General features: G+C 37.6%; 1 protein-coding gene across 2 annotated transcripts in view; it reads left to right on the top strand.

Annotated features, from left to right (window-relative positions):
* Positions 1–27760, top strand: part of BICC1 (BicC family RNA binding protein 1) — a 110889-nt gene that overhangs the window by 15561 nt on the left and 67568 nt on the right. For both annotated transcript variants that reach the window (XM_074924360.1, XM_074924361.1), the window contains exon 2: positions 22303–22349. In XM_074924360.1, the coding sequence (XP_074780461.1) occupies positions 22303–22349 (47 nt within the window). The remainder of the gene's footprint in view (positions 1–22302; positions 22350–27760) is intronic.

Raw genomic sequence — 27760 nt, 5'->3', positions numbered from 1 at the left:
TGTAAATCTGCTGGTTGTGTGTCAGTCATCATTGGTTTGCATCATTCTACTCTAAAGAGAAAAGCAGCAACCATAAAATGATTTTTTTTTTTTTACATCTAGACAATGCTAGAGATTTTAAGATTACAGCTGAGTGTTCACTTAGTAAGGTACGGGTATTGTGCCGTTTCATTGATCATCTTAATATCTTGCAAACTATTAAAAATTATTTAGATAATATATTTTAAGGCAGATCAATTTTACCTGGTAGTTTAATGGTAAACTTAGAGCTTCTTACTCTGAAACACTTTAAAGTCCTTAGCATTTAGCATTATGTTGTAATTTATCCTTTCTTGCATCATATTAATAATCAAAGGAAGAAGAATATATTCTTAACAATGTCTAGTTTTATATTTTTCAAAGGAGTTTAGCATTAGCAAAAGTTAAAACATTATACTCTTCTAATTATAGAGGAATCTTTCATTGTGGTCTCTTGTAATTCCCAAGTGGTGTAGTCTTCTCAAACATTCTGCTCTTGGGCTGTGTCTCTTTAGTTCAGGTTCAGAAATGCAGAGGCAGTTTGTCTTTTTGAGTAGTTCCTAAGTTAAACTTGATTGAATTTAAAGGAATAGTATTCCAGTGTTTTTTGAGGACAGGAGAAGAGATGAAGAGGCTTGTTCAGGAGGAAGACACCTTTTCAAACAAGTTATTGCATAACTTTTATTTAATGTGCTCTGATGACTCTACTGCTTCCTCCTATAAATGACTATTACTCCCCCAGATGGACTTGCAGGTCGAGACTAGTATGTTACCAGCTTCTTTTGCTCCAATACACATTATTTTGTGACTTTCTGGGAGGAACTATTTAATTACTGCAGAGCAGAGGTTGACAGCTGCCTGAGCATCCACACTGAATGCATTAGGGATTGGTGCTTGAGCTAGCTGCTATTTCTCTAAGCAATGTAAGAATAGTTTTATTTTCTGGAGAAACCTCTCCAACCTGTGATCAGGAAGGCTCATGCAGGCTTGCTTAGAGCTGGTAAACATTTCACTCTAACAGCTTAGACAACAGAAACCAATTTGGTTTTTTCTAAAACAAAATGTTTTTTTCTGACACCTTAAATTTGGCGATTATTTTTCAGCAAGTTACAGAAAAGATTTGTATCCATTTCTGCAGATTTGTTTTGCCAGAGTTGTGGGTTCATAGTAGCCAAGCTGTCTCATGATTTCAGGGTAGCAGCTTACAGAGCTGAAAAGTATTTTATGGTTAAAGCCAATTGAGCTGTAACAGGAAACCCGAATTCAACCAAAAGCAAAATAAAAGAAAAAAATGCAAACAGGAAATGTTGCTTTTTTTGGCAGTCTTAATAATGGCATTTGAACTCTAGAAATGGAGTAGACTGTCCAAACTTTCACCTCTGTTAATCCTAGTGGGTTTTTTTATTATGCACGGTTGAGACTTGCAGAGATTTTCAGAATCTCATGAGATTTTTTTTTTTTACTTTCATTCTAGCCATTGCAATGTTATTCTGTCTATGGAAAAAGAATCCTTTCTAAACTTATGTGCTTGTCCTTGCAGAACAATCTACTAGTCGCCATACAACTTAATGAGCCCTAATTATATGTGCTGCCAAAGTGGTTTTAGTAATGTACCAAAAAAAAGCTAACAGTAACCAAATTCTGGTTTAAAGACACATTTGAAAGAGTTGAAGTAGCGCTGGTAAAAACAGCATGAAAGAGGTGTCTTAAAAGCATAACTTAAGTGATAAAGTCATTGTTTGCACAGTAGAAAACACAGTACTGCCACGGTTATCTCAAGAACAGGTGCTAGGAGTAGTTATTTTTCTCAGATAATGGAACTGTATGAAGTGTGAAGATGGGAACAGCATTTGATGTGTTGTATTTGTGCTGTTGCATGCAGTTGGTGGTTACAGTTTGTACTATCTTACAAGAATACGTAGTACCGATGGTAACTACTGTCTTTAGGATGCGTCCAAATAAATGAAGTGTGTGTATTGCTGCTTTTTTTTTTTTTGTTAGAATACCTGGATGTCAGTGTTAGGAGATGGTATTTTGAATTTTGGGTTTGTGTTTGTGCGAGTATGGGGACTTCAGGGGTTTTTTTCCAACTATAAAAATAGACTTGATATAAAATCACTCGGTGTGTCCGTTAACTAAGAAATTGGGAAAATTCCTGTGGATTAATTGCAACTCTAGGAATACCCGTTAAATAAAGTCAATAGGAGAAGGCTTTATTTGATACTTATCATGTGTGGGTAGGGCCCTGGAGTAGGCATAATGTAGTTTTATGTTTCTTATTCTAAGTGGATACTTCCGCTTTAGGGAGGATTTTTCTGAACTAAAAATGCTCATTTTTGTGGTGTTCATTGCATCTGCAGTGTGACAGCAAAGCTGAGCATCTGCTCCACTGCTAGAGTTCTCTCTGGCAACTTGTCCTTACTTTTTTCCGTGCCTTTGTGATTTAAGATTAGTGAATGGAGAGTTCTTTTAAGATTTCAAGAGCTAGTTTTTATGCAAATACTTCATGTTTGGAGTTGAAGTTTCTAGTATGACACGTTTGCAAGAAAGCTCTACTAGTATAACTTAGAGTATTATTAACCTTCTTCCTCTTCAGGTGCAGCCTTGAGATACTGTTTACTCTGCCTAAAGACTCATGAAACACAAACTTTTCAAACATTCAGCAGAGGAACTAGAGCAGCAAATCCTCAATTTTCCCTTTCTGCTTAGATTTAAAGCTAATCCGTTTTAACTGCGTGAAGAATGTACTTGTTCTGTTTGCTGGTTTGCACTGCACGAAGCTATAGTTCACATTGTGAAACATCTTGAAGTCTATATTATTATAATGAAAGAGGAATGTTAGGAATCTTTTGTGGACAATTTATTTTTTGCCGCAGAGCTTTCTGTATCCTTGCTTTGGATGGCGAAGAGCAAAGACTGTGATGGCTTTTTTAAATTTTTCTATTCCTTAGCAATAGGCATTTTCTGATGCAAGGGCTTCCTGATCTATCCTCTCTTTCCAGTCCTAAGAAAAAATAAAAAATAAAAGTTGTAGGGTTGGCAATTTTAGGTAAGATACCTCCTTAAATTTCTCTTTTTCTGCTGGTAGCACACCCCTGTTTTTTTGTTCTTGTTCTTTCTCCTGTATGACCTTGTGGCATTATTCAGCATTACTCTAGGTTTTGCATAGTTCTTGCAAACCTGTGAGAATACTGACCTGGCTTTCTCCATCCTGAGCCACCGTGTGTGTGATTAAGACAACAAACAGAGGCAAAGAGCTCCAGGTACTGACAAGAACATGTGATTTAAGAGGGTGGTCAGTGTTTTGTTTTTGTTTTTTTTTTTTCTTAAATTATGAGAGGAAGCATTAGAGGGTAAAGTTAACTTGCAGAACCTCCCAGAAGTGTCAATCTCAGCCAACACGTGAAAAATGTCTTTTGTGAGGGCTGGATAAAGCCTAGAGGAAGTAATGGAGGGCTTAAATGTCAGATTTTTCTGTGATTGTGATACTAGCCTGTATGCGTTGCAATTTGGTGTGGAAATCAGGTGGCTTAAAATAGTCATCACAAAGTAAGACTGAGTTATAGTGTGTCTCCCTTGTAGGTAAACTGTATGCTTTTAATGGGGTTTCTACATTCCTGCTACTCCTTGTTTACCGTTTTCTTGTATTGCTTCCTTGCTACAGACTTTGGAGAATGAAAACCTGCATCAATTTTTTCCAGTATTTATTAATTGGATCTGGTTAGGAACTAGAGCATGGCATTGTTGCAGTTTAATTTTTTTTTTTTGTAAATCAATTATTAACTGGTGTTTAGGGGAGATAGTAGCCAGATACGAGCACATGAGGAGTACTGACCAGTCTGTACTTGGGGGAGATGGTTGTGGTGGTTGTTTTTAGCTGAAATACAAAGCTGAGATCCCCTTGGCTGTCAAATGGCAAAGGTGCTGCTGTATTTTCACTCTCCAGCAAAACAGAGTACTTGAGGTTTGGCTTATATGTTCAAGAGAATCAACGATAATGCTGATATCATTCCGCTTTGGCTGAAGGCACCACTGATGGCTGCTGCAAACAAGCATATAGTTGTTTTTTTTTTATTGATGGGGAACTTGCCTCCTTCACAGAAGCCTGACCCCAGTGCATGCTTATGTCTGGGAATACTGACTTTGTTACTTTACCCTGCTGTCAGGTGGACAGTATTTCTTAAGGAAGGTTTGCAGTGCAAAAACCTTTGCCAGTTTGAAACAAAACTGTTGTTGAATTAGAAATTACACATTCAACCAGTGTTCCTGTTTTCCCACATATCAGCTACAGATATGATTACGGTGAAATAAAAATAATTTAGCTGTGTAATTTGTATCTGTATGTGTTTTACATAGCATAAATCAAGCAGTTAGGTATTTCTTGGGAACAAATGTGGCTCCATAAATAAAGGAGCCCTTTTTCTCATATTACATATCTTTATCGTTCCCAGCTAGAATTACTCTCAAGAAGAATCTCTTTTAGTGTTCCCTCTTTATGGCTGTTTGCTGTGTGTCTTTTAAATTTTTTTTTTTTTGCATAGTATATTTCCTTTTGCCTTTTGCCAGGCTTACTTTAATAGTTAAGTCAATGTTTTAGGCCGGCTATTTCTTGGCCTGTTTCAAAATAACTTTATCAATACTTACATAGCTGTTAAATAAAAGCATGCTTTCCTGTGGTTAACAGTCTAACATTATCTGCTGACATAGCAATCTAATCTACACGTTCTTAGATAACACTTTGTTAATATTTTTTTGTCCAACAGCTGGCCGTGGTTTTGGTCCTCTGAGTGACATGCTCGTTGATTATAACATATATCTTTAAAAAAAAAAAAAAAAGCTTTTGGACTGTGTCAGCTCACAGTTAATTATGACAGCTCCAAAGAACACAAATTGGCAGGTAACAGGGCAAATAATAAGGTTTTAAGGTAGGCTTAATTTTTCCTCATTGGTTCACTGACATTCCTTCTAAATTACTGAGGTTTCCATGTCACTTCAAAACGAGTGTTTTGGCAAAGGCTTTATGCAGGCATGAAACACATGGACAATATTTATAAAAATTGGGATATTTTGCAAGTTGAGAGATGTTACACAACGTTTAGTCCATAGTGCTTTATACTGATAGGTGGTAACATCATTCTGTGTTTAGTGATAAAGAATTACAATTTTTCTATTTGTCACCCCATTACTTAAAATCTCTTCTCATTTGAAAGAGCCATAAGCCTTACCCAATTATTGTGCAGTGGATTATAGGCTGCCTTTGAGTATTTTTTGAGAGGAGTAGGGGGGTATGCTGCCTGGGTGAAGAGGCACTTACCACCCTACTTGAGACTCTGTAAGCTTTTTGCTTTAGGACTGAGTATGCATAAAAAAGCAATTTAAATATAAACTTTAAGGGCGTCATTTATGCTGGTAAATGTCATGTTGGGACATGCTAAATGCTTGCTATGATGCTTGCCATCATTTCATTCTTATTGTGAGATGTGCCTTGTGCTGATCAGCAGACACTCAAAAATGGCATTTTGAAATTCTAAGTCATGTTCGAGGTCATTTATAAATTTGGATTATGATGCATTAAAACTTTCTGCTACAGATGAGGTTTTGATTAACTTTATTATTTCTCCTGTGTACGAGTTACTTTATTACAGTGTAAATACTGAAAAAGGAGTTGATACTTGACATAACGCAGAAGAAAAAACATATTCACATGAACTTTTATTGAAAGGATCTGAGTTGAATAATGCTGAGCAGAAATAGTAGAAAATGATTCCAGAAAACAACCTTACATTAAATCAGCTGCGCTAACATCTTGCTACTTAATACTGGTTTTGTTTGCAAAAACAAAGTATTTTTTGAGCTAAAGCTCCCACACAAGAACAGGAGGCAGAAGTAGGCCAAATATTAGTTCCTTACTCCTTATCGTTTATTTTTCTAGATTTTGGCAGAAATTGTACATTCTTTGTTTTAATTATTCACTTCCCCACACTTGACATTTTATATCCTTTAAGTTTACAAGTTTCTCTCCAGTTTATTTTGCGTGAACTTAAAGGGTTTTGGTATGGTATCAGCTCTTCTAAGCAGGACTTTGTTGAGCCTTAAAAGTGGAAAAGAGGAACTTTAATTTCAGAAATACTCAAGGTTATTAGATGAGTTGCATAACTCAGAATTACAGTTGTCTAACCACAAAACAATGCTTTCTTGTTTACTTGTGGTCATTAATTTAGCTTAAATATTTCCTGCGCTGTATCACAAGGTTGTGTAAATGGAGTTTTGTAGAATTTCTCTGGCTTCTATTTTTCTTGTAAACAATAGTTTTAGAAATAGCTTTGTGTCCATAAAAATACAAATTGGCTAACAGGGGGCTAGATACTAGCCTTTGAGATTTTTATACTGCAGGCAATGATTTGCTTGCGTGTCAAAAGAGGAGTCTCATGATTTGAGTAGCGTGTTTTGGACATGTTTGTGTAGGCAACGTGACTTCCAAACAACTTGCCACTTCCTGACTGTTTTTTAAATGCCTTGCTCAGTTCAATAAAGTTTGAATAAAAGGTTCACCAGTCCACAAGGCTGGCTTGCAAATCTCGTGAAACATTGCTCATAAGTGATGCTTATTTAGAGTTAGTCTGATACCCGCAGCAGTTGTGCAATATTGGCTTTGACTACTCAAACCTCTTGAAGGTTTCAGTCCTCCGTAGGATTGCTTCCTGAATACCGAAAAGCACAAAGGAGGATTTTTCACATCTTGCAAGTGGAGCAATTCAAATGCGTTGCCAGGACTTTGCAGTGTCTTGGGAGCATTTCAGTTACTCTTGTGGCAGGACTTTGCCTCTAGGTGGTGGAAATCACAAGGAATCTTATGGTTAATAAATCTGGCTTTCTAAAGACCCATCTGTTAAGATAATTGGGGCGAGGAAGGTATATTTCTATACAGCTCCCATGTAGCCAGAATACATAATTTGGAAACCAAGAAAAGTTGACTTCAGCATGTTTGTGTATGTGAAAACATGGCCCAAAAATACAGGTGGGGTTTGATGGTCGAGTTATAAAGTTGGTGATAATCTTTATTCCTAGAGCTTGTTCATATGTTTGTATTTGTTCAAGTACTGCAGAATTTGCATCCTTGAACTAATTTTTGTCGTCTTGAGATCAGCCTAAATTTTGGAGGAGTCCCCATGTGAAGATGGCCAACAGCCTAGATCAGTGCTCTAAGGTGAATGGGACAGTTAGAACTTCTCATCAGTTTTCCCCCATCTGTATGTAGTCTGTGATGTGTGCTTCCAGCATGTCTGTATTGAACTTCAAAAAGTGCTGTGGGGTCTTTCTGAGGGACAAGTCTCAAGAGCATTGAGCTATCTGAATATATATCATTGTACATTCTGCCAAGTAAGATTTTATTTTTTTTAACCTTTGGGTTACTAGCTTATGGTCTCTTTCCTTTGACTCTGCAGTACACAGCATGAGCTCAACTTCACAATACGTGATCTATCATGCATTCTTGGGAGGTACATGGTTCCAAGGCAAGCTGGAGAAGCTTGTGGATTTATGGGACCTAGAACTGTAAAGCATTAAACTAGGCAGTTCTCAATGAAACAGTAATGAATGCGTTACTTTGCTGCTTGCTTGTGTAACTTGGAATTTTCTATACCACCCTTACAGTTAGTTTGGCAAGAATACTTACGTTTTCTGAAATAGTATTTAGTAAACTGAACGCAGTATGCAGCTGGTTGGCTTTTTCCCCCCAATGAAGATTTACCCTCCTGTCCTTCAGCTCTTCATTCATGTAGAGAAAATACGTTGTAGCTTTTCCATAGATACTGATGAAAAATTAACTAGAAATAGTTGGTGAATGACTCATCTAATTATTGCTGAAGTTCACAAGATTTGCAAACCGTTTATAGATAATTTACCTTGAAAAATAAGTTGGTAATAAAAAGATACTCTGCCAGTTCAAGTGCAGAATTTATTGTGGAGCTGCATCTTCTTCTCCCAAAGAAAGTGTTGTCCAGTGCCAATTTAGAGCAATTTTCTCTGAACCTGTGCATCTGCTATGTCTCAGTCCAATGCTGTTTATATCTGTAGTTTTGTCTCGGGGAAGAAGCAGGTAGTATTTCCCAAATGGAGGAATTTCACTTAGGAGAGATAAGTCATATAGTTTGAACTGATTTTTGTTTAACTCTAAAATCTAAATGCTTTTGCTTGTCCTGAGTGAGCTGTCCTTTTTTCTGCTGAACAGTCCACAACACTAAAGTAAAAACTAAATAAATTATGCTTACCAGGTAACACAGCCCACACCTACCATTGCATGATTTGAGCTGTTACGGATGCCGGGGTCCCAGCTAAATTTTACCACTGCAATGTAAACCAATGCAGGGTTTTATCTTACTGTAAACTATTTAGAAAGCCTCATTCTACAACATGACAGTCTTTTTTCACTCTGTGAGTGTATGTTTGTATGTTTTTATTTATATGCATATGCTTAAATGGAGTTATTGAATGCTTTGGCAGCTGTATATAGCAGTTGTGTTTTTTAATATGGGAACTGTTCATAAGAAAAAAAAAAACACATGTAGATGTTGAACATGTGGACATAAAGACAGCTGTGAAAATAAAACATTTTCACCTTTACCAGAAGGGTCTAGACTTCTGTTGTGCTTTGATCTTCTTACCTAAACGATTACTTCATTTCCTTAGTTTCTTAGAAGAAAGGTCTTGGTGTTGTGAGTAAACTTTAGTTTGGCAAAGTAACTTACACTGCTGTGTTACTGTGCTGATACATAATTTGGATTCCTTGCCTAGCTAATGTATGGGAAAATGGGCAACATGTTAGTGCATACTTTGTGGTGGTGATACATAGCTCTAAACTTGATCTATGGGTAAGTTTTTCATTTCCTCTACCTCCACCCTTTGGGGAGATCATCCCACTCCCTCTTCTTCACACAACTACTTCGCAGCTTCAACGCTGATTTTGTTTGCTCTCTATTTTGCAATGCTCAGAACTAATTGTATTTATTCTTGAGCAAAACAGATGAACTTGTTTTATTCAGATGTTATCTAGACTATGGTGACACTTAAACTGAGTTTGGGGTTTTTTTTCTGTCTTTAAATCTGTGAACAGTATGAATTGAGCCGTACAGTGCATTGCTGTAAGTTGGGCTACATGTTAAAATGTGATTTTTACCTTTTGTGTTTAAGTATGAGATTTTGTATTTTCTCCAGGTTTTTAATTAACTAAATACTTCAATGTCTTCCCCAGTGCTTATGCATGTACTTATTTCAATCTGTTAATATCTTAGCCTTTCCTTTTTGGCTTTTCAAACTTTTTGTCCTTTGCTAGTTTATACTAGTTTATAGCCCAGTTATGCTTTTCCTAAAGTATCTGAGTGGGTTTACATTTTTCTGCATGTAAACTTAGACTTCTGTTTTTTCATTCAGGAGGAGAAGATAGAAAAAGGATCAGACTTACCAAATACTCAAAGCAGCAGCTGGTAAAGTGGTCGGTGCTTCAGTAGTAGTGTCAGTAGTGTAACGCATCATAAATTTAATCTCGAAGAGTGACTCACAGTCTTACCCTGAACTGGAAATCAGTTATTCTAAATTTAACAGCCCTCTTCTAGAATTCCTCTACGGTCACATTCCTTACATCCTAGAATTAGAATATACTAAAAAAAAAAGACCGAATTGGATTTGTTTTATACTTGAAATATCAATAAAGCCAGTTTATGGATCTGTATGAAATGGAATTTTATAAGTTTATAATCTGTATATATTTGCTAATTGTTAGAATTCATTTACATTATGACAGTTACATGTAGTACAATAGGTACTGAGCGTTTGACCCGAGTACTAGACACTTTTTAAGGAGACTGGAGATGTGAAGCAAAAAGAATAAAGGATTTGTGAATGGTATCTGGGAAAGGATTTGCATCTGAGGTGATCCATCTGTTTTCAAACTGATTAACACAAAATGGAAGAAGACAGACATTCAGAATGCTCAGGTTAAGAGGAAAAAATGATACCAGGCAGCCTAGATATTTGGATTTGTGACTGTGGTCTTTTTCACATGAGGTGTTTCCCAGCTGTGTAGCTGTGCCAGAAGCAGGAGCTCAGACGCCTAGAAAAGGATTCACAATGTGTGTCCTTCAAACTCTGAGGCTGTTGGTTTTTTCTTCTGATGGAGACAGAAATGAAAAGAAAGTGTTTTTTGGACAGAAAAAGGGAACTGTTTGTGTTTTGTTCTCCAAATATTCCAATAGCATCCAGGAAGCTGGAGAGTGTAGGGTTGGTTGGTTTTAGAAGAGGAAGAAACCTCTTAAATCGAAATCATGTTTTTTGTCTCTGTCCATATGTATTTGCAGAATCTTGCTCAGCATAACGGTGCCAGATACACACAGTGTCTCATTACTGTTTGAAAAGGCTTTTTTCCCCTTGTAGCTCAGTATGTAACCTGCATTGCAACAGACTTAAACTGGTTTCCTGTATAAAGCTTTGTCTTTGACTTAATCTTGGCTTCTCTCCTGTAACTCCACATCTGTGAATGACTCATAACAAGCAGGGCCATCAGAAAAATACTGTGTATGTTTTTATCCAAATCTGTAGAGTTTTTGTTTCTAATTTTTTTACAGCCTTGCTACGTTCTTCCCTCCCATGTAATGAATCATACAGTATCTGTATTCATACCTGACAAGAAAAGTGGTTGTGCATTGAGAGAAAGTTGAATGCTAAGCAAATAGAAAGAATATCCCCAGCCATCAATCTGCTGAGAGCAGAGCTTTTGTATTTGGCAGTTATCCTCTGTCAGCCCCTGGGGCACTTCTGATATTATGATTTGCTTTCCCCCTGTAAACAGCAAGTTCTGTTAAACGAATAATCTGGCTTGGGGGCAGAGTTGGATCTGTCGGGCACTGGCAGCAAGAGTGGTTCTGCCTCCTGAGGTGCTCGAGGGCTTTTTTTTTTTTTTGAGCACAGCACCCAGTGACTCAAGAAGCCAGCCCCGCTGCAGAGCTTATTAGGAAAATGCCAAGCTTTACATCTCTTACTTCTCTTACTCACACAAATGTTTGGATTCACTTTCAGATGTGTGGCAGCAGAGGGGTTGTTCAGTCAGCTGTCCCGTCCCTTCTGTTTATGGGGCTAGGCTGCTGGGAAGAAGAAAAATGCTGGGCCCTTAAAGATGGGTCCTTGTCTCCCATCTTTTCCTCTCACTAAATATTTTCCTAAGTCAACAACAGTCCCCCAAATCAGTGTGGATTAAACGCATGACAGCTCATACAGTAATAACAAGAAGGCAGTCAACTGAGGTAGGCAAGATGAAAGCATGGCTGGAATGGCTTAACCCTGCCACATTGGTTTGATCTCTTCCTTTGTGTCATGGAGTAAGCACAGAGTAATGGAAAAGTTGGTTTCTGGCATAAATAACTTTTCATTGCTGTTACGAGAAGTATTTTATAACAGCAGTGGGTCATATGGGATACTGGTGAGATTTTCCTACAGCTACGAGAGCAGCCCTTCCCCAGCTCTCCTCCAAAACTACCTCTCTTCGGAACATGAGTCAAGGGGATTGATATTATCTAGACTGTATTTAATGTGGGAGAGCACTCTTGCTAGCATCATAGCTGGCCTCTGACTGCTTCTCTCAGTTTTGTGCCTACAAAGAATTTGGAACAAATTAATACAACATGAAAATTGTTTCTGGCCAGACTATCATTTTGACCACAGGTTCCTAAATTTCCTGAAAAAATGAAATGCAGAAAGGCCTGTTTGAAGGAAAGGAGACAATTAACTAACTCCTTGAATAAAATAGCAAAAGTTAAACCCCCTCATCTTTCCTCTCCACATCTCAGTAGAGGTGACACTTTTGGGGATGTGACTCCACCTTGCATCTTTCTGGAGGGCAGCTTGACCAAGGCGAGTAGGAAGACTGAGGTCACAGATGCTTTATTCCTACATATTTAGGTAGCAAAAATGTTTTATGAACATTAGAATGAATTGTTCCTCTTTTTAGTACTGTATCCAGTGTATTCTCAATGCTTTTCTCGAAACTGGGGGGAAATACTTGAGTCAACTACAGTGCATGAATGTGTTTAATACAATGTTCTAATCAGGTTTCATTCATGGAAATGGATCTTAATAAAGCTCGCTCATTGTAATTGACAGTGTTTGGTAGTTTCACTTTTAAGAAGTGTGATTATCAGTAGCACAGATGCAAACTCTTTCTGTTTTAAGAGAAACTAGAAATAGGCTGTTGAACTCCGCTACTACAATATTTAAATGCCGAAGAGCTGACTTCATTCATTGATCAAAATGGAAGGACAACATTGCTTATAATTAAAAAACATCTGGTGATAGTAATCTGGGAATGTCTTGGTGAAGAATTCTCAAAAGTTAGGTCTCTCTTCTTGAAAAGAAACTGCACAAAAGCAAAGAAAACCTCGGTTTGCCACATTAAGTATGTTCTCTAACTTTGTGTAGGATATCTGGAAGTTTTACAGTGTTACTAAAGTCCTGGTGATAAAAGAAGTAATAATTAAAATTTTAAGTTTTTGAATTGAAGTTATCCATGCTTACAGTAATGCTTACAGTAATGTACCAACTGTTCCTCTTGTTTCAGAAAAGTATCCCGTATCTTTTATGACCAGCAGCCCTCTAGCTGGCATACCCTGTCTTGAATTCTTTCTTCTTTTGACTGCTCCCCTTTCCTACAGCCTGGCAGCCAGACACACTTTCTGCATGGATGTTCTCCTATAATTTTAACCTTTTACAATATAATTAGAGTGCTTACAAACTTGAAATGGGATCTTTGCACTAGCTTGAGACTCCTTATGCTTTAAGGAAAACCTCAAGTGAGGTTGTGTGTGGTTTTTGTTTTGGTGTCTTTTAGACTTCAGCTGAATTTTTATTAGCTAAGGAATTTCCAACAAGCCCTCTGCTGCTCCCAGCAGATTGATTTAATCTGTCAGCCATTGAAATCAAGAATTTGGAAGGGTTTTTTTGAAGAAAAGTGTAGGGTATGTAATGACTTCCTAAGAGACTTTTTGTTCTTTGGTTCATCAGGTTATGGATGAGCAACTGAGTATTCTAAAGGAAAAGAGGCTTTGCTTTCAACCTAGTTTTTGACAGTGAGAAATAAAAAGGTGAGAATAGGCTCTGGAAATGCTAGAAGCAAACCAAAGAAGTTGGTAGAAGTTTGGATGAAGGAAGAGGAATTGGAAAACTTCATCTGTTGAAACATCAGCTGGCACATCTGCTGTAGGAAAAAGCAACGGCCTTTGAATGCATCTGCAGGATGATGTAGGAGACTTCCAGGAATATTTTACCCAGTATACTAAAGCACAGAGTAGAAGAATCGATTTGTGTAGTGTGGGGACTACTAGTAATGATTTTTGCGTTCTGGCTTCTTCCTGATCTATGATGGCAGTTCTACCACAGCAATCCTAATCGAGCTGCAAAGAGGAAAGTTTTGATACTGGGATTTCTGTATGCAAGGAGAGAGAAGCAAAGTAACAGAGATGACGGGGTGTTTGGAGCTTTAATAGCGAACAAGTGTCAATCTGAGGCAGCTAATAGAGTAGTTCTAATCAGGTAATACAGTGCTGACAGCCAGTCAGTTTTCCTGGCTTGGTTTTGAAGGGTAGCTGGCAGAAAGTAAAATTTTTCAATTCATTATCTTCATTAAAATCCTAAATCTTGTGCCATGCACTCGATCGTGCTCTGCGTGACCTGAGGAAGCGTTCTGTGGTTGTGCAGATGAGCTAGACCCATGTGCAGGTTTCAAACAAGGAAAGAGGGGTTCCCAAAGCAACCCCAACTTCGCAGCCTGCTTTCAAGCTGTGACTTGGCTGTAAAAAATAAATAAATAGACAGACTTTCTCTACACAGAGACTTGGCAGACAGCTTTTTCCCTAGAGATAAATTTGTTTTGCAAAATTAGAAAAATCTGTTGCATAAGAACTGTAAATTTTGTTTATATATTAGATTATTGGTTCTAGATAGGCGTTTATAGTTGTGCAACTCAAAAATATTGATGGGGGGGGAAGTCTGACAAAGGAAGTAGTCTTCAATATAACTCAGTTATTTTTTTCTTTTATTTTTTTCTTGCCCTGATGCTATTAGTCACCTAATCTATGGAGTCCTTACAGAAACTAAAAGCGAATCTCTAGGAGTATTTGTTCAAAATCATTATCTTTTTAGTCTTTAGAGCGTATATGTTTTTTCCTTTGTGTTCTTTCTTGGCAACATCTACAGAGGTAGTGAAAGTAAGCATAGTTTCTTTGTTTATTTTAAGCTTTCCATTTTTCTCTGCAGTGTCTCTTTATTGATCACAAACGATAGATGAATGAAACGATGAATTTTGGTTAAAGGATGGTTTTAGTTATTAGCCAACAATCTTAATTTTAATACAGTTTGCAGGGAGAAAGAAGGTTATTGAAAAGCAAATATTCTAATAAGTGAATATTGTCTTCATGTTTCTGTATCTGAGAGTAAATGTGGGCTTAAGGGGAGAATGAAAGATACAGACATCTTACCTGTCTGGGTTTCCATGTGCATTCAGATGATTTGGCCCTTGATCCGGGAAAGCTCCTCCAGCTAGGAAGCAGTCAGAGAAGAGACCACAGATGCTGGACTTCTGGGGGCTCATACACACTATATTTCAACAGTGGGGTAAAAGCATCCTCTACTTGCTCTGCCTTTTTCCCAGAATTAATTATGTCTGTCAGAAGTTAAAGCACATCTGGCCTCTTCATGGATACCTTAGTAGCTTGTGTGTCAAGTTCCTTCTAACAGAAGGAGATACAGTAGAACCCACCCAAAAATGTCCAGATATTTAACAGTCTATTTATTGTCATTTACTAAACAAGGTGAAATTCTTCCAATTCTTTGACTGCTCTACCAGAGCAAGAATGCTCCCATATAAACATTTAAAGTTTACATCACGGATATCTTTTTGTCTGCATTGTTTTTAATTTTTTTTCCTTACTAATTTAATTTTCTTCCCTAATAAAAGGTGACACTCTTATTTTCACCTTCAGTCCAAGAGTTCTTTTGTCACAGATTACAGAAATTACCCAGTGTCTGCATAATACTCCGAATATCCTGTAGGTCATGACTTGACAAATCTGTGAGCATGCTGTATGGACAGGTATACTTCTGCTAGTTGTCTTGGTTGTTGAGTGTGCCGGTAACTACTTGAGTATTTTGGGGTTTGTCTCCCTTCATCCACCCCGCCCCCTTTCCAACACCTCCAGTTGAATTTGTATCTTTACTCCGACCTGTCTATGGTGAGCATCCTCAAGACATAAAGTTTGCTTTATATATGAATTGAAGAAAGCTTAAATGCATGATTTTCATTCATTAGCTCTGGAAAACTTGATAATATTTCTGAAGCCACTTGAGACCCTAAAATACTGAGACTGGTCTGTGTTACAGGTTACCTCATGAAATTTATTTATAATAAATCATAAATGAGAAGAATAAGTAATGTTATTGAAAATCCAATAGAAAAATAATATTCAGGATAGTTTGTTATGCAGATTTCTTGTTTGTTTAGGCCTTGTTACTTGCCAGACCCATTCATTATAGCTGGGTTGTCTCTCCATCTAACTTCTTAGTTTCTAAGCTGAAAACTGGAAGTGAGACTAGCTTTCGTATTACAAGAAAAGTGGAAAGTTGTTTGGTTTGGATTTCAACAAATTCAGTTTAAAGTCAGATTTATTTATTTTTTTCTCTTTAACAATGTGTGCTCTATCTTTTTGTTCCTAAAGGCATATTTGCAGTAATTTGGCTTAACTCCGCAGCCATTGGGGTGGAATTCTTTATCTTGGCTTGATGTAAGCAAGCTTTCACAGTATGTATGTGTTAGTGTCTGACTTTGTGCACAGGAAAATATAATCTTTTTGTCAGGTGGTTTCTGGTTCAATGAAAAAAGGTTTTGACTGGGTTATTTTGGTCTATGATAGCCAGCTTGGTAACTTCTGCGAAATACAGGCTTTCAGTGTGAATAATTGTCCATTTAATTGAAACAATAATAAACAACCTGGCTATGTAGCTAGTATGCTTCTATGGCAATTTCAGAAAAAAATCAGATCTAACTAACGTGAGGACAATCTCAACATAAGTGTTATGAATTCCTCCTCATTCAGTGGACAGGAAAGGTAAAGGATAATTGATTACTTACCTTCAGGTATATTATTCTACAGTTTCTTGAAATCCCGTTGATTTGTTTTGCTAAAACTAAAATAATACCGAGTTATCTCTCCTGTTAGAGTGTTTTGGTGCAAAGAAATTATTTTGTTTTGTCAGAATTGAAACCTGAAGAGCAGAACATGCTTTTACATTCTCTTAAAATTCAGTCTTTCAATGCAGATAGAGGAAGAAGTTTTGATACTAATCAATGTAAAGGTAAATTCACAAACATATTACGTTGTGGTTCAATAACAATTTCAAGAGTTCAAAAAATGAGACACAAAGCTCATGTGAGATCAACACAAAGTTGCAATAATTCATTTACACTGATTAAGCCAAGTCTTGTTTATCTTGGGTTCAGTTCCTGTAAAATATGGCCCGTATTGTAACAGATTTTTTTTCATAATTAAAATAACAGTTGAAGTAAAAGTTCAAATTCATTTTTCCATGTGAATTTAGAAGAAATTACAATTGGGCTTTTTTATGATTTGGTGATGAAGTAGACAAGTGGTGTACTTCATGGGTACCATAATAGTTAACACCTGTTTCAACTGTTTTATATTTGTATTGGATGGAACCTCAGCAATCCAATATATCTTGAAAAGCAAAAAGCTAATATAAAATATTTAACGGTGTGGAAGAAATTATAATAAACAGAGTACAGCTTAAAATATAAAATGCTTATTATGCACATTTACATAGCCTTTCGTCTGTATTTCTAAAACCAATGTTACCATTTTGTGTAAAAATAATCCTGGTTTTTGTGAAGGTCAGTTAAGTGATTATTCAATACCATAAAATAAATACTGTTTCTAAGAAAACAGTATTTCCTGAGTAGCAGAGGTCAGCAGAAATGAATCAATTTGTCAGTCAGAAAGTCAATACGTTGTATTAATTACCCCTTGGTTTGTGGCTTCTCTCAGATGTGCTTTGGGGACAAGGGACCATTGGCAGAAGGGTGCAGTGGTCTTCGAAGGCAGGTAACCAGGTGTGACTTTCCAGATCAGAAATCTTATCAACTGATGCTTTCCTACTTCTCATTAGAGGCACATTAAGCTGTTGTCATTGCACACGCTGAGTTGAGTTCAAGGAGCACTTTCAAGGACTCGGTAGCGCTTTGTCGTAGAATAAAGCTGTTAGAAAGTTAGCTGCTCTTCTCCCACTCAGGTCACACTTGTGGTGCCTGGTCCTGCTGGTGGAGGAGCCTGTGGTTCTGGAGAAGACTTACCAAGCCATAGTTTTGTTTGCTACTGCTTCTTGAAGCCGTGATTCCCTGAACACCTTCAACTGCCGTGTGCCAGCCCAAAAATCTCCTTCCCTCTGCCATTCCCAGCTAAGTAAGACCGAGGGGCCACTCCAGTAAACGCTACTTTTCCTACCAAGCGTAAAGCTAGAGCTGGTCCATGCCATGGCTTCCCGGAAAGCCATGCCATCAGACAGAGGGGAGCAGCACGAGGTGGTGGTGAGCAGCACAGGCTCTTTCCTTTGGTGGCTGAAAGTGTTCTTACAATACAAAAGTCTCTGTCTTCCACAAGTAACTCCTTGGACTTGTCTTTTAAAAACATTCTCACTGCAGCTGAGGGTAGTGGGGCTCTACTGACCTGCATCTTTAAGAAGAAAGCTCTAAAAGTGGTTTTTAATCATTATTTGAAGTGGAATTGAGCAAGCCATTCGATAACTGTACATATTGCATAGTATTTTCTAGTTCAGGTTTAGTGCTGGTAACTTGAAGTGCTAGGCACTAGCATCACTTCATAATATTGTTTGTTCCCAGTATGGTATTTCGAAGTTGCCAATTTCATTTTACAAAGTCAGAAAATGCAAAACTTTGTCAATTAAACGTGAAAGCTTATTTTAAATTTACTGATGAGATTTACGTTGTGCCTTCCATGAGCACCAATACAGCACTGCCAGCCCCCTCAGCCTCCCACAAAAGGGTGTTTGAGAACTTGGAAATGTACTGTTTTTTGAAGAAAGCTTGGTTTCATATTAAAATTTTAATATTGGTAAGATTACTAAAATAATCTGACAGGGTACGTCTGTCAGATGTAAATATTGGGAGCTTCTCGATATGATGTTTCAAAGATAAGATTTATTTTTGAGAGTCAGGGTTAATACTCTCAAGATTTGTTTAGGAAGAAGTTGAGCTTATGACGCAGTGACCTAGCAGACTTTACCCAAACACAAATTAACACTCCCTTTTATCTCAGTTTATCTGATTTGAGGTAAACCTCGATGACTTAATACATTGCAGCTCGTTGTAGTGAACACTGTTAAAAGGTTTCCACTTTTAATGACTTGTGCATAAATTTCATAACTCTGGAATGCTTTTCTTGCTCATTTCCCTGCAAAACATGCTGGTTTTGTTGTTTGAACAAAATCTGTTTAGCCTTTCAATTATGGAAGAAATGGATAAATTTCCCCTTGTGTTTGGCTGTTTTCAGAAGCGCTAGAACTGTCTGTGCCTGCTTTGGAGAGGAAGAAAGGCTTCAAGATAATTTCATGTGAATAGTGTATGTTTTCCATGTGTTTCCAACACATGTTGGAAACCTTTTACATATAGGTACATAGTTTGGAGGTAAACTCGAATAATTAAATTAAAAATGTGTGTAGTTACGGATAGCATCCCAAAATTCATAAACTACTGGTGAAATTTCATTTTTCTTAACTGTGATTTCTCCTCATAGAAAGAAGGAAAGCAAATTTTAAGAAGCAGCTACAATAAGAGTAAAACAATATAATCAGTACAAAAGCTATATCAAGAGGTAGGAAGGCAAAAGGAGAAAATAGCTAGAGAGTAGCCAACCTAAAAGGAAACAATATACTGCTTCACGTAGTTTATCTTCAAATGTTTAGGCATTCTTTTTTTATAGTGAAAGATATCATCCTAAGTGTAACTCAGCACTTTAAGCTGCAATTCTGCGCATTTTTTTTATGTTATTCAGTGCATAATGGAGATGGTAATGACTAGATCACCTTAATATAAAAAACCCCGATTTTATACAAAAAAACAGAAACCTCTTCATGGATTAAATAGTGCTGCGTCATGGAGATGAAGTGACAAAACACTGCAATATGTTGTTAATCACGTGAAGAACTGCTTTAAGGTACAGAGACTGTAAACTTCAGTGACTTTTCCAAAAAAACCCACCATACGGTCCTCTCTGCCTTTTTGTAGATATCGTGAGACCTGACAAGTGAATTAACATAAAGCACATTTTATGTTCTGAAAAGAGATAATTAAAGACCATACCTCTATAGTATGGTGTAACAACTAAACCCACTGATTATTAACTAAAGATGTTCCCAAAGTGCCGTTTGCTCCAACTTCTCTATTCCCTACACCGTTCTGTGTTTTTCTGTGAACCCAGTTGAGGATATTTTCATTCCCTCTTCTTCCTTACTTTGTCCGTAGCTGTTGGAGTGCTTCTGTTGTGCCATACAGTTGTTGGTGGGGCCAAGCTGTTAATCAGGTCACCAGAATGATTCAGATTAAAAATAAACCTACAATAAAAAGCTTGGAATTTGCTTTGTCAGCATTCTGTTTAAATGCCCTGCAGAGCATCACTGCTATTATCCAAGCCATCTCTTGTTTGTATTCAGTTTAGAAATCGTGTATTTCCAGCTGGAGCAAAATCTGTCTATTCTCAAAACTGCAACTCCAGCCTCACATCTGTCATGGTCTCATCTCCAATTATCTCCTGTACCCTCTGATTAAAAGCACGTTGGTCCCATGTTTCACTTGAAATAGTGTGGTGGTACTCCTCATTTCCCAAAAGTGTTTCCTAGCTATTCCTGAGTTAATGGAAAACTTGTAAAACGACATGCATCTATGGAGTGGCTGCTGTCAAAAGAAAGTTGTGTTTTTCTGCTAGTATCTGTAGCTTGTAAATCTGAAAAACTGAAATCTTCCCCAATTATTTTTTTTTTTTTCTGCTTCTGAAAAACCTCATTCTGGTGAAACGAGGACCAGTTTACTCTTTTCTTCCAGGCACTTGTGGGTTTTGAGGTTGAGGAGGGTTTTGTTTTCCTCTCAGACTTGTGGAATTGCAGAGTCTGGAATTGCTCTGCAGCAAGGCGACTGCTTGACAGGCTTCATTCCCTGCCTCTGCCCTGACTATCCTTGAGTTAAATAACATGAACTTCTGAACTGTATTAGGTAAAAACTCCTAGTGTACGTTTTTGCCGTGGTATTTAAGTGTTACTGATATCTTGATAAGCCTATTTCAAATATAGTGACACTGCTTCCTCTGGGATAGAAAAAGTCATCTCATGCCTTTAGCCTGTATCTGCTTGCTTTCATTTGTTCTTAGGTTGCATTGGCCTAGTTAATGTTAACTTAAGAGTTTGGAATTGCTTGTGGAATTGAAAGAGTGGGGAGAACTACGTACCTGAAACAGAGTGCTGAAGTCAGGGTAATGGGGTAACCTAGAGGTTTGTTTTGTGTGTGAGAAATAAAGAAAAAAGATGATAATGAGCTTCCTCAGTAATCCAGTACCATTCAGGAAACTTTTTGCACTTGGAGTTTGATTTGGAGGCATCTCTTCCTTCAAGGAAAAGGAAATGATCCTCTTCTTAAATCAGCTTGAGATACTGTGTTCTGCCTTGGTTGCTAGGTCTCAGGTTGCAGCAATGATAAGCTACAACATAAGCTATATGCAAAGAGTTGTATCGTTAAGTGCAATCATTTACATTCACTAAATTTGTGAATTTAAATACATGTGGGAGATAATCCATGCCCTGATTCAGGTCTTGTTCTTGAAAACACTGAATTATGATGGCTTCTTGCAAGCTTTCAAGTTGTGTTCAACAAAGATGTTCTGTTCTGCCACTGTGGTGTTACCGGCACTGGTTTTGAAAAGTGCTCTGAAGGCGTTATACTCCGTTTACAGCCTACATGTGTTATTATTCACTCTTCCTTTTGTTAGTGTTTCCTCTTACGTAAATACAAAGTCCTAGTGTGACCAGTCCAGCCGTAGAGTACAGGGAGCAATTCGATGCTGTGCATGTATACCTCTGGCGATGCCGGTTTTCCCTCTTCATCCTCTCTGAAGCTGAGGACCAGGGACCCTCCGTGCTTGGCCCCTTGCACTGGGTCAGTTGGCACTGCAAGAGGTGTGTGTTGGGTGTGAGGAGGAGGGTAGCATTGTCTGTTGTCCCTCCTTCAAATAGGATTGGTGTCAAGAGTGGTTTCTGATGGTGTTTCTCCTCGCAAAGTCGAAATTTTCGCCTTTCATCCTTTGATTTCCTAGACTAAGAGCATGAAGATCGTAGTTTTTCCCTGATTAACAAGTGCTTCTTTGTCCACAGTTGTCAAGCCCTACTAGTAGCCACATTCAGTACCACTCTTAACTTCGAGTCAAGTTTCTTGCATGTCATTCTCAAGTGTTCACATGTTTGTTCAAATGTCTCTGGTTTGTACAATGGCACCATTTCTAGTGGAAGTTTCTGGACTTCTCCTTTTTATCAGCTGTAAATAAATGTAGTAGCTCATAAACATTGGCTGGTGGAAAGTACGTGTTGCAAAATTTCATGGGATAACGAACAGTTGAGAAAGAAAGGGATATTCAGCAGCACTAATAAGTATTTAGATTCTTGTGGCGCTTTCAGTTTTGATAAACCAAATAACAGTAGCTCTATATTTCACTTCAGTATAAAAATAGCAGAATAGAGGAAAAATATTTTAAACACGATTTTAGCTTACTGTAATGCTTATTGTTTTGGTTCTAATTTTTATTCTGATACAGAAAATCATGTGCCCTCCTAGCTTTCTTTTGATCCTCCCATTGGTAGAATTACACGGCCAAGTATGCAGTGTGAATAAATCACTAGACTTGCACAACCATATTTGCTTTGTAACTAGAATGTGTATCAGTATATTATAGCTCTAGTATGCAAATACAGACGTCTGCTTGGACTCCATCCTCATCGAGTGACTTGCAAAAGGTTGTTCCAGATACTAGTCAGCTGTTGACAAATAATTATGGCTCAAGAAAAAAATACCCAGAGTTATAACTTCACAGTAGCACGTGCTCCTTGATAATCTATATATGTAAGCCTGTAAATTTTCTATCTATTTGGTAACCAGATCTGGCTTTTGTCTTACAGCTGCTGCAGAGGGCAAAGGGAAAAGTGGGGAAGACTTTTTTCAGAAGGTAAGAAAGATACTTTAATTCTATAACATCAGTTGACTAGAGAAAAAATAGTTTTCATTAATTATTTTTGCCCATTATTAATGGGCGTGAAAAATAATGCCCATTGCTTGCTCATGAGATCAACTAATGGAACTTAATGAGTAGTTTCCACTGTATTGATCAAACTTCTAAAAATACTTTGTCACATAATGTGTCTACTATCAGCTGTGCGTGGAATGTGATGAGGAATGGGGTTTTTTGGTGTATGCTACTATCATTCATGCACAGCTTTATTATTATTAAACTAAAAATAACAAAATATGCATTGTGAAAGCTTATTTTGCTTAATAGCAGGGGGTTTATCTAGATGATGTTGTGAGGTGGTCTTAAGGTTTTTTATGTCTATGGATAAATGCTGCATCCTGTTTTTGAAAAACTGGCATGAAACTTATTGTGATATCCCTGAAAGCATAAATATTTGGTTGAGAAATGCAAAGGCCTTTTAAGAAAGAAATGCAGAATCCACAGAATGATTCAATAAAGTTTGTGGTTAGACAGAGGCACGGAAGGACTGGAAAAAAATAGTCCTGCAGCAACTAAACTACAAAGAGAAACATGGTCAAGAGTAATGACTTTGAAATTACTTTTACAAAGCAACTTTTTTTTTTCAAGAAAAGTGTGTAAAATATTATTTACGAGTTATGTTAATGAAGATCTGCACACAGTATGCTAATAAAAACGATGAGCTGGTTTGTCTTTTCTGTATTATTTCATGCTGCATGCTGAAATGTCTTGAAACTCCTTTTTGACTGGTGGTCAAGCAGTTTGCTGTAATATTCATGTTTTCTTCATATTTATAAGTGTCACTTCAAAAAGTCTCTCTTAAATGTGAAAGAATACTTGATCCTCCATGAGGTTGTCAGATGCTTTGATGAAGGCTGGTCGGGAGGAGTATGTATGCTGCCAAAATGTTTGTTTCGGAAAGTATTTTACTGGAGTCTTCAGATTATGTTGCTCTTGACGGATAATGAGAGTTACTTTTCTGACCGTAGTGATTGTGCTTAACTGTCAATATTTGTGTGCTCAGAGGAGAAGGTGTCAATAATTCTTTTTTAAGATTTTACCAAAAGGCATGGGGGTTTTGTACTTTCTGGAATAAAAACTAAGCCGTAGCAGCATATGCTTCATTCTAGGTATCATCCATTTTACAACTGTTTTTCACGCTTGTAGAAATCTGTTGATAATTCTTGAAATTGAGGACAAAATATTTCCTCTGTGTGGGATTGAGTGGTTTATATATTTGATGTGTATTTGGATACTTGATTATTTACTGTAGATATAATGGCCCTTAGAATTATGTAGTTATTAGTGTAACAGCAAAAAATACTGTTTAATAGGAAAGAGAAATGTGCTGGATGTGAATAAGAGTGCTCATCCATATTGATGATAGATGTCGAGACTCTTTTGGCATTAATATGTTGTCATATGTGCTTAATTATTACATAGGCACAGGGTGGATGCTGCAAAAGGTTAAAGCTGCTTCATTCTGACTGGCATTCTTGCAGTCTCATCAACTTTATAGTTCAGATTACTGAAGTTTCTAAGTACATACACAATAGTAAAGCTAATAAAAACAGATGGAAACTATCTTTGCGAGTTTTCCTTTGTTCAAAAAAATCTTTGGACAGTTGCTCATAGCTTACTCACCGTCTCTGTCTGTGCAATTTCCTTTAATCGGGGTTAAGCTTTTTCCTTTCACATGTGAAATGAATAGGACAGTTTCTAGAGGTAAAACGAAGATTTTTCATGTGTTTCCATGTTGTGTAGTGAGGAAGAAAGTGATCTGTAGCATTAGAAACACATGGCAAACTAAGGTGGCAAGATACTTTCAGAAACTTAATGTGAAATTGAAGCTATAGTAAATGCATTTTTAAAAATCGTGTTGACAATGAGACTTCAGGGAGTTATTGGCAAGCTTTTGAGTGGAACGGGGAGCGAAAGTGCATCGTTTAAGAGACACATCGAGAATGGAGGGTGCAATTTGCCTAAATAATGCCATGTATAGTATTTTCTGACAAAATCTACCCTCGCTGTGCTGAAATTATTGTTGGGTGGAAGGGTTGTGTGAGGTGGAAGAAGTTTTCAGATGAACGCTGAAAGGACAGAAATAATAAGGGAAAGGTTAAGGAAGATGATTCTGTATGTCAAAACCTGCAGACCAAGGGGGAGGAGAGGGGAGGCTGGTAGTAGAGGGAGTGAGACAGTGCTGACTTCTTGCAGCTGGCCCTCTGAGTGGCTGCTGGGTCTTGCTTGGTGGCTAATCCACGGGGAACAGTGCTCAGTTCTGTTTCTCCTGAGAGCAAGCTAATAAAGAAGTTGCTTGTGCTCTCGGAGCTGAGCTCAAAGTCCGGGACTCAGCCCGGATTGTGAAGCTACACGTGGATGCTGTAATGAATCTTTCATGCCTCTAAAGAAAGTTAATACAGGTTTTTGGTGCTAAGCAGTCTTTTACTGGTCTTCGAACATGTGAGCAAGTGCTATTACTTACTTGGATTTTCATAATTAAGCAGACTCTCAGTGGATGTGTACTGCTCCTATCAACTTTTAACTTTGAGTTTAATAATAACAATTTATATGTCAACATGTATTATTTCACTGAGCAGTTTAGGAGAAACAAGCACATGTTCTGCAGTTGATGGTGGATTTACAGAATAAACCCCAGTTCTTGACTGCAAGGGGCAAATGAAGCTAATACTTCTGCCCTGTCACGGTGGGGAAGATCAAGTCCCCCTTCCTCTGCTCCTGAATTAAAGTGCCAAGTAGATAAATGTTTTTTTTTGGTAGTGTCGCTTTAAAAATTCTGAAGATTTTAGCATACTTTCTTCTATTATTTCTAAGTTTTAGTACTGCTTCAAAGGGGGAAAACCTAACCTAGTCTAATGTGGATTTTTCAAAGCCACTGGGAGCTGCTAATACATTATTTATTTATTGATAAATTGATAGTTTTTCTTCCTAGAGTCCTCTGATAGGCAGTTCAGTGACCGTCAATCTTAAATAAACATGAATTGGTTTGCTGTGATGTTATATACTATTTATGTTCAAGATCTTTGTGGACCTTGCTTTATATATTATTGTCCCCATCTATTCTGTGAGAGTAACACATAACATGAAGTTATTACTTGTTCTTGATCCAAAGCCTATTTTCAGTTGATGATGGAATTTTTCCATTGAGATCTATAACATCTGGTTCACGCCTCGTAGGCAAGCAAGGCCCTTCCCAGACAAAGCCAGGACGTTGTTCCAGGGAATGTATAATTTATGTAGCACTCTAGATATGCATGGCACTCTTATATAAAATGTAAGAAGGTGGTGGGTCTCTGCCCTGAAGAGTTCATAATCCAAACCAGATGAGGGTTGGCCACGTGAACAGGGGGGAATTTAACGCATAATTTCTGTTTGTTTTTAATTCTTGTGTCATCAAGTCTTTTCCTTAAACACTTGGAAGCCTTAGTGCTGCTGATAACCTCTCATTCTGAAATTTCTCAGGGCAAGAGTGTACATGTAGCCTTATCGTGGGACTGTCAGCAGTGCAGTGGGTGATGGGTGAAGGCTGTGGGTTTTGTACAAGTTGGGTGGAGTTCTCGGCGTAATGTGGGACTACACACGCACAAGGTAGTGACTGGAAATGATGCACATGTGGGGCTCTGCCCAAGTGCTGGACTCGAGGTCAGATGGAAGCTGCTCGTTTCGGCATAATTCAGTCTGTACGTGCTAGTCATGGGCTTTTGGAGTATTTCTGAAGGGGCTTCTCAGCTCTTCCTTTCAAGAGCGGGTTTGCAGAATTTGGTTTTATGGACAGCACAATATACTACCAGCCAGCTGTAACTTGTGGGTTTTATTGTTTCTGAATGTTGAGCTTATTTAGGTTTTGTGGTGGTTTTTTTTTTGTTTGTTTGGGGGTCTTTTTAATCAAAGAGAAATGGTGTTTGTAGGAATATATTCATTTGCACAGTTGCAGATATTTAGGGTTTTCTAGGATTTCACTGGATTCAGGTAAAACGTGTATTTAAATGTTCGTGCTTCTCTTGACTGCAGACTCTTATTCCCTGATGCAGATGTAATCATGCTTGGAAGTTTGAAGGTGAAAACGGGCAAGTGTTGCATGTGTGTACCAAAATCTCTTCTGTTAATTATTAGGAGTTTAGGAATGTAAAGGAAGACTACAGTTTTTGGTTTTGTTTTTTTTTTTAAATCTTCCTTCCTGTCCTGACATGCAGGCAGCATGTTTCATCTGTAAGTTCTTACTGTATTAAATGAGTAGCACCTGAAAAGTTACTGAGGCCATTTTGGAAAGCCATATTTGGTGAAACCATTCTTTAAAATGAGTTGTTCTTCCAGTATAGATATCGGAAACAGTAGCAGCAAAATATTAAAAAAAAAAAAAAAAAAACTACCACAAAAAACAAAACCAACCCCAAAAAACACCATCCAACCAAACCAAAAAACGCCACAACTATTTGAAGATGTGAAAAATCGATGTATCTAACTGCATCTCTAATCACCCTTCTTTTAAATTTCTCTTCTATATGCAGTCGTTATTAATGAATATACATTACTTTAGATTTGTTTAGGCTCTGGCAGCAAAGGCTGTAAGGAAGCTGCCTCGAGCTCTCTTTGTTTATCTAAAATGGTAAAAGACCTTATTTTGCAACATCCTGTGTTTTCACCGTAGCTTTGAAAAATGCTTGTTAGGTTAACCTGGGGCAAACCTTGTAATTTCTGCAAAATTCCTATGTGTGAATATATTGATACAACGCTTCTGTACACATAAATGCTTTTGTAAGTATAGCTAGGATATGCTGATATGAATTTAACTAAAAGTTACATTTTTCTGTCAGACTGAAGCTTGGTTGGTCTTCCCTTTTAATCTCTGAACATGAAATGTGTAGGTAGAGCTTCAAATGTAAATGGCTTAAGGCATTTTCAGTTATTAAAAAATATTAATAATTGACCTGAGAATAAGATGTCTCGGGGTGATTATTACCCATGTTCAGCAGTAACTTCTGAAGGGCCATCCATGTGTCTTCATCCATGACTCTCCTGAACTGCCCGTTTAATAGTTCCCCAAGGCAATATTCCTACTTCTGATGGCAACCGCTCAGCTATTGTTTTCTTCCAGTGCTATTTATCTTGCCAGTGAGATACCGTAAGTTCATGGTTATTATATATTTTCATGGGTTTTGTCTATTTTAACCACCGGAGCACTTTGGAACTGTAGAAGCTGGTTCCACACCTTCCACTTCTTTTCTGGGTAGAAATCAGCATCTGCGTTAGCATTAAAATAACCTCTTGATGTAGAGTTTGGCTCCTAGCATGTGACAAGGATATATTAAGGCCATATGTTTTCAGAATTTGCTTGATACGCCCGGCTG

The sequence above is a fragment of the Athene noctua genome, chromosome 21 (genome assembly GCF_965140245.1).
Source record: "Athene noctua chromosome 21, bAthNoc1.hap1.1, whole genome shotgun sequence".
Lineage (NCBI taxonomy): Eukaryota > Metazoa > Chordata > Aves > Strigiformes > Strigidae > Athene > Athene noctua.
The sequence above is the reverse complement of the archived record's forward strand: the minus strand, read 5'-3'. Positions and strand labels throughout refer to the sequence as shown.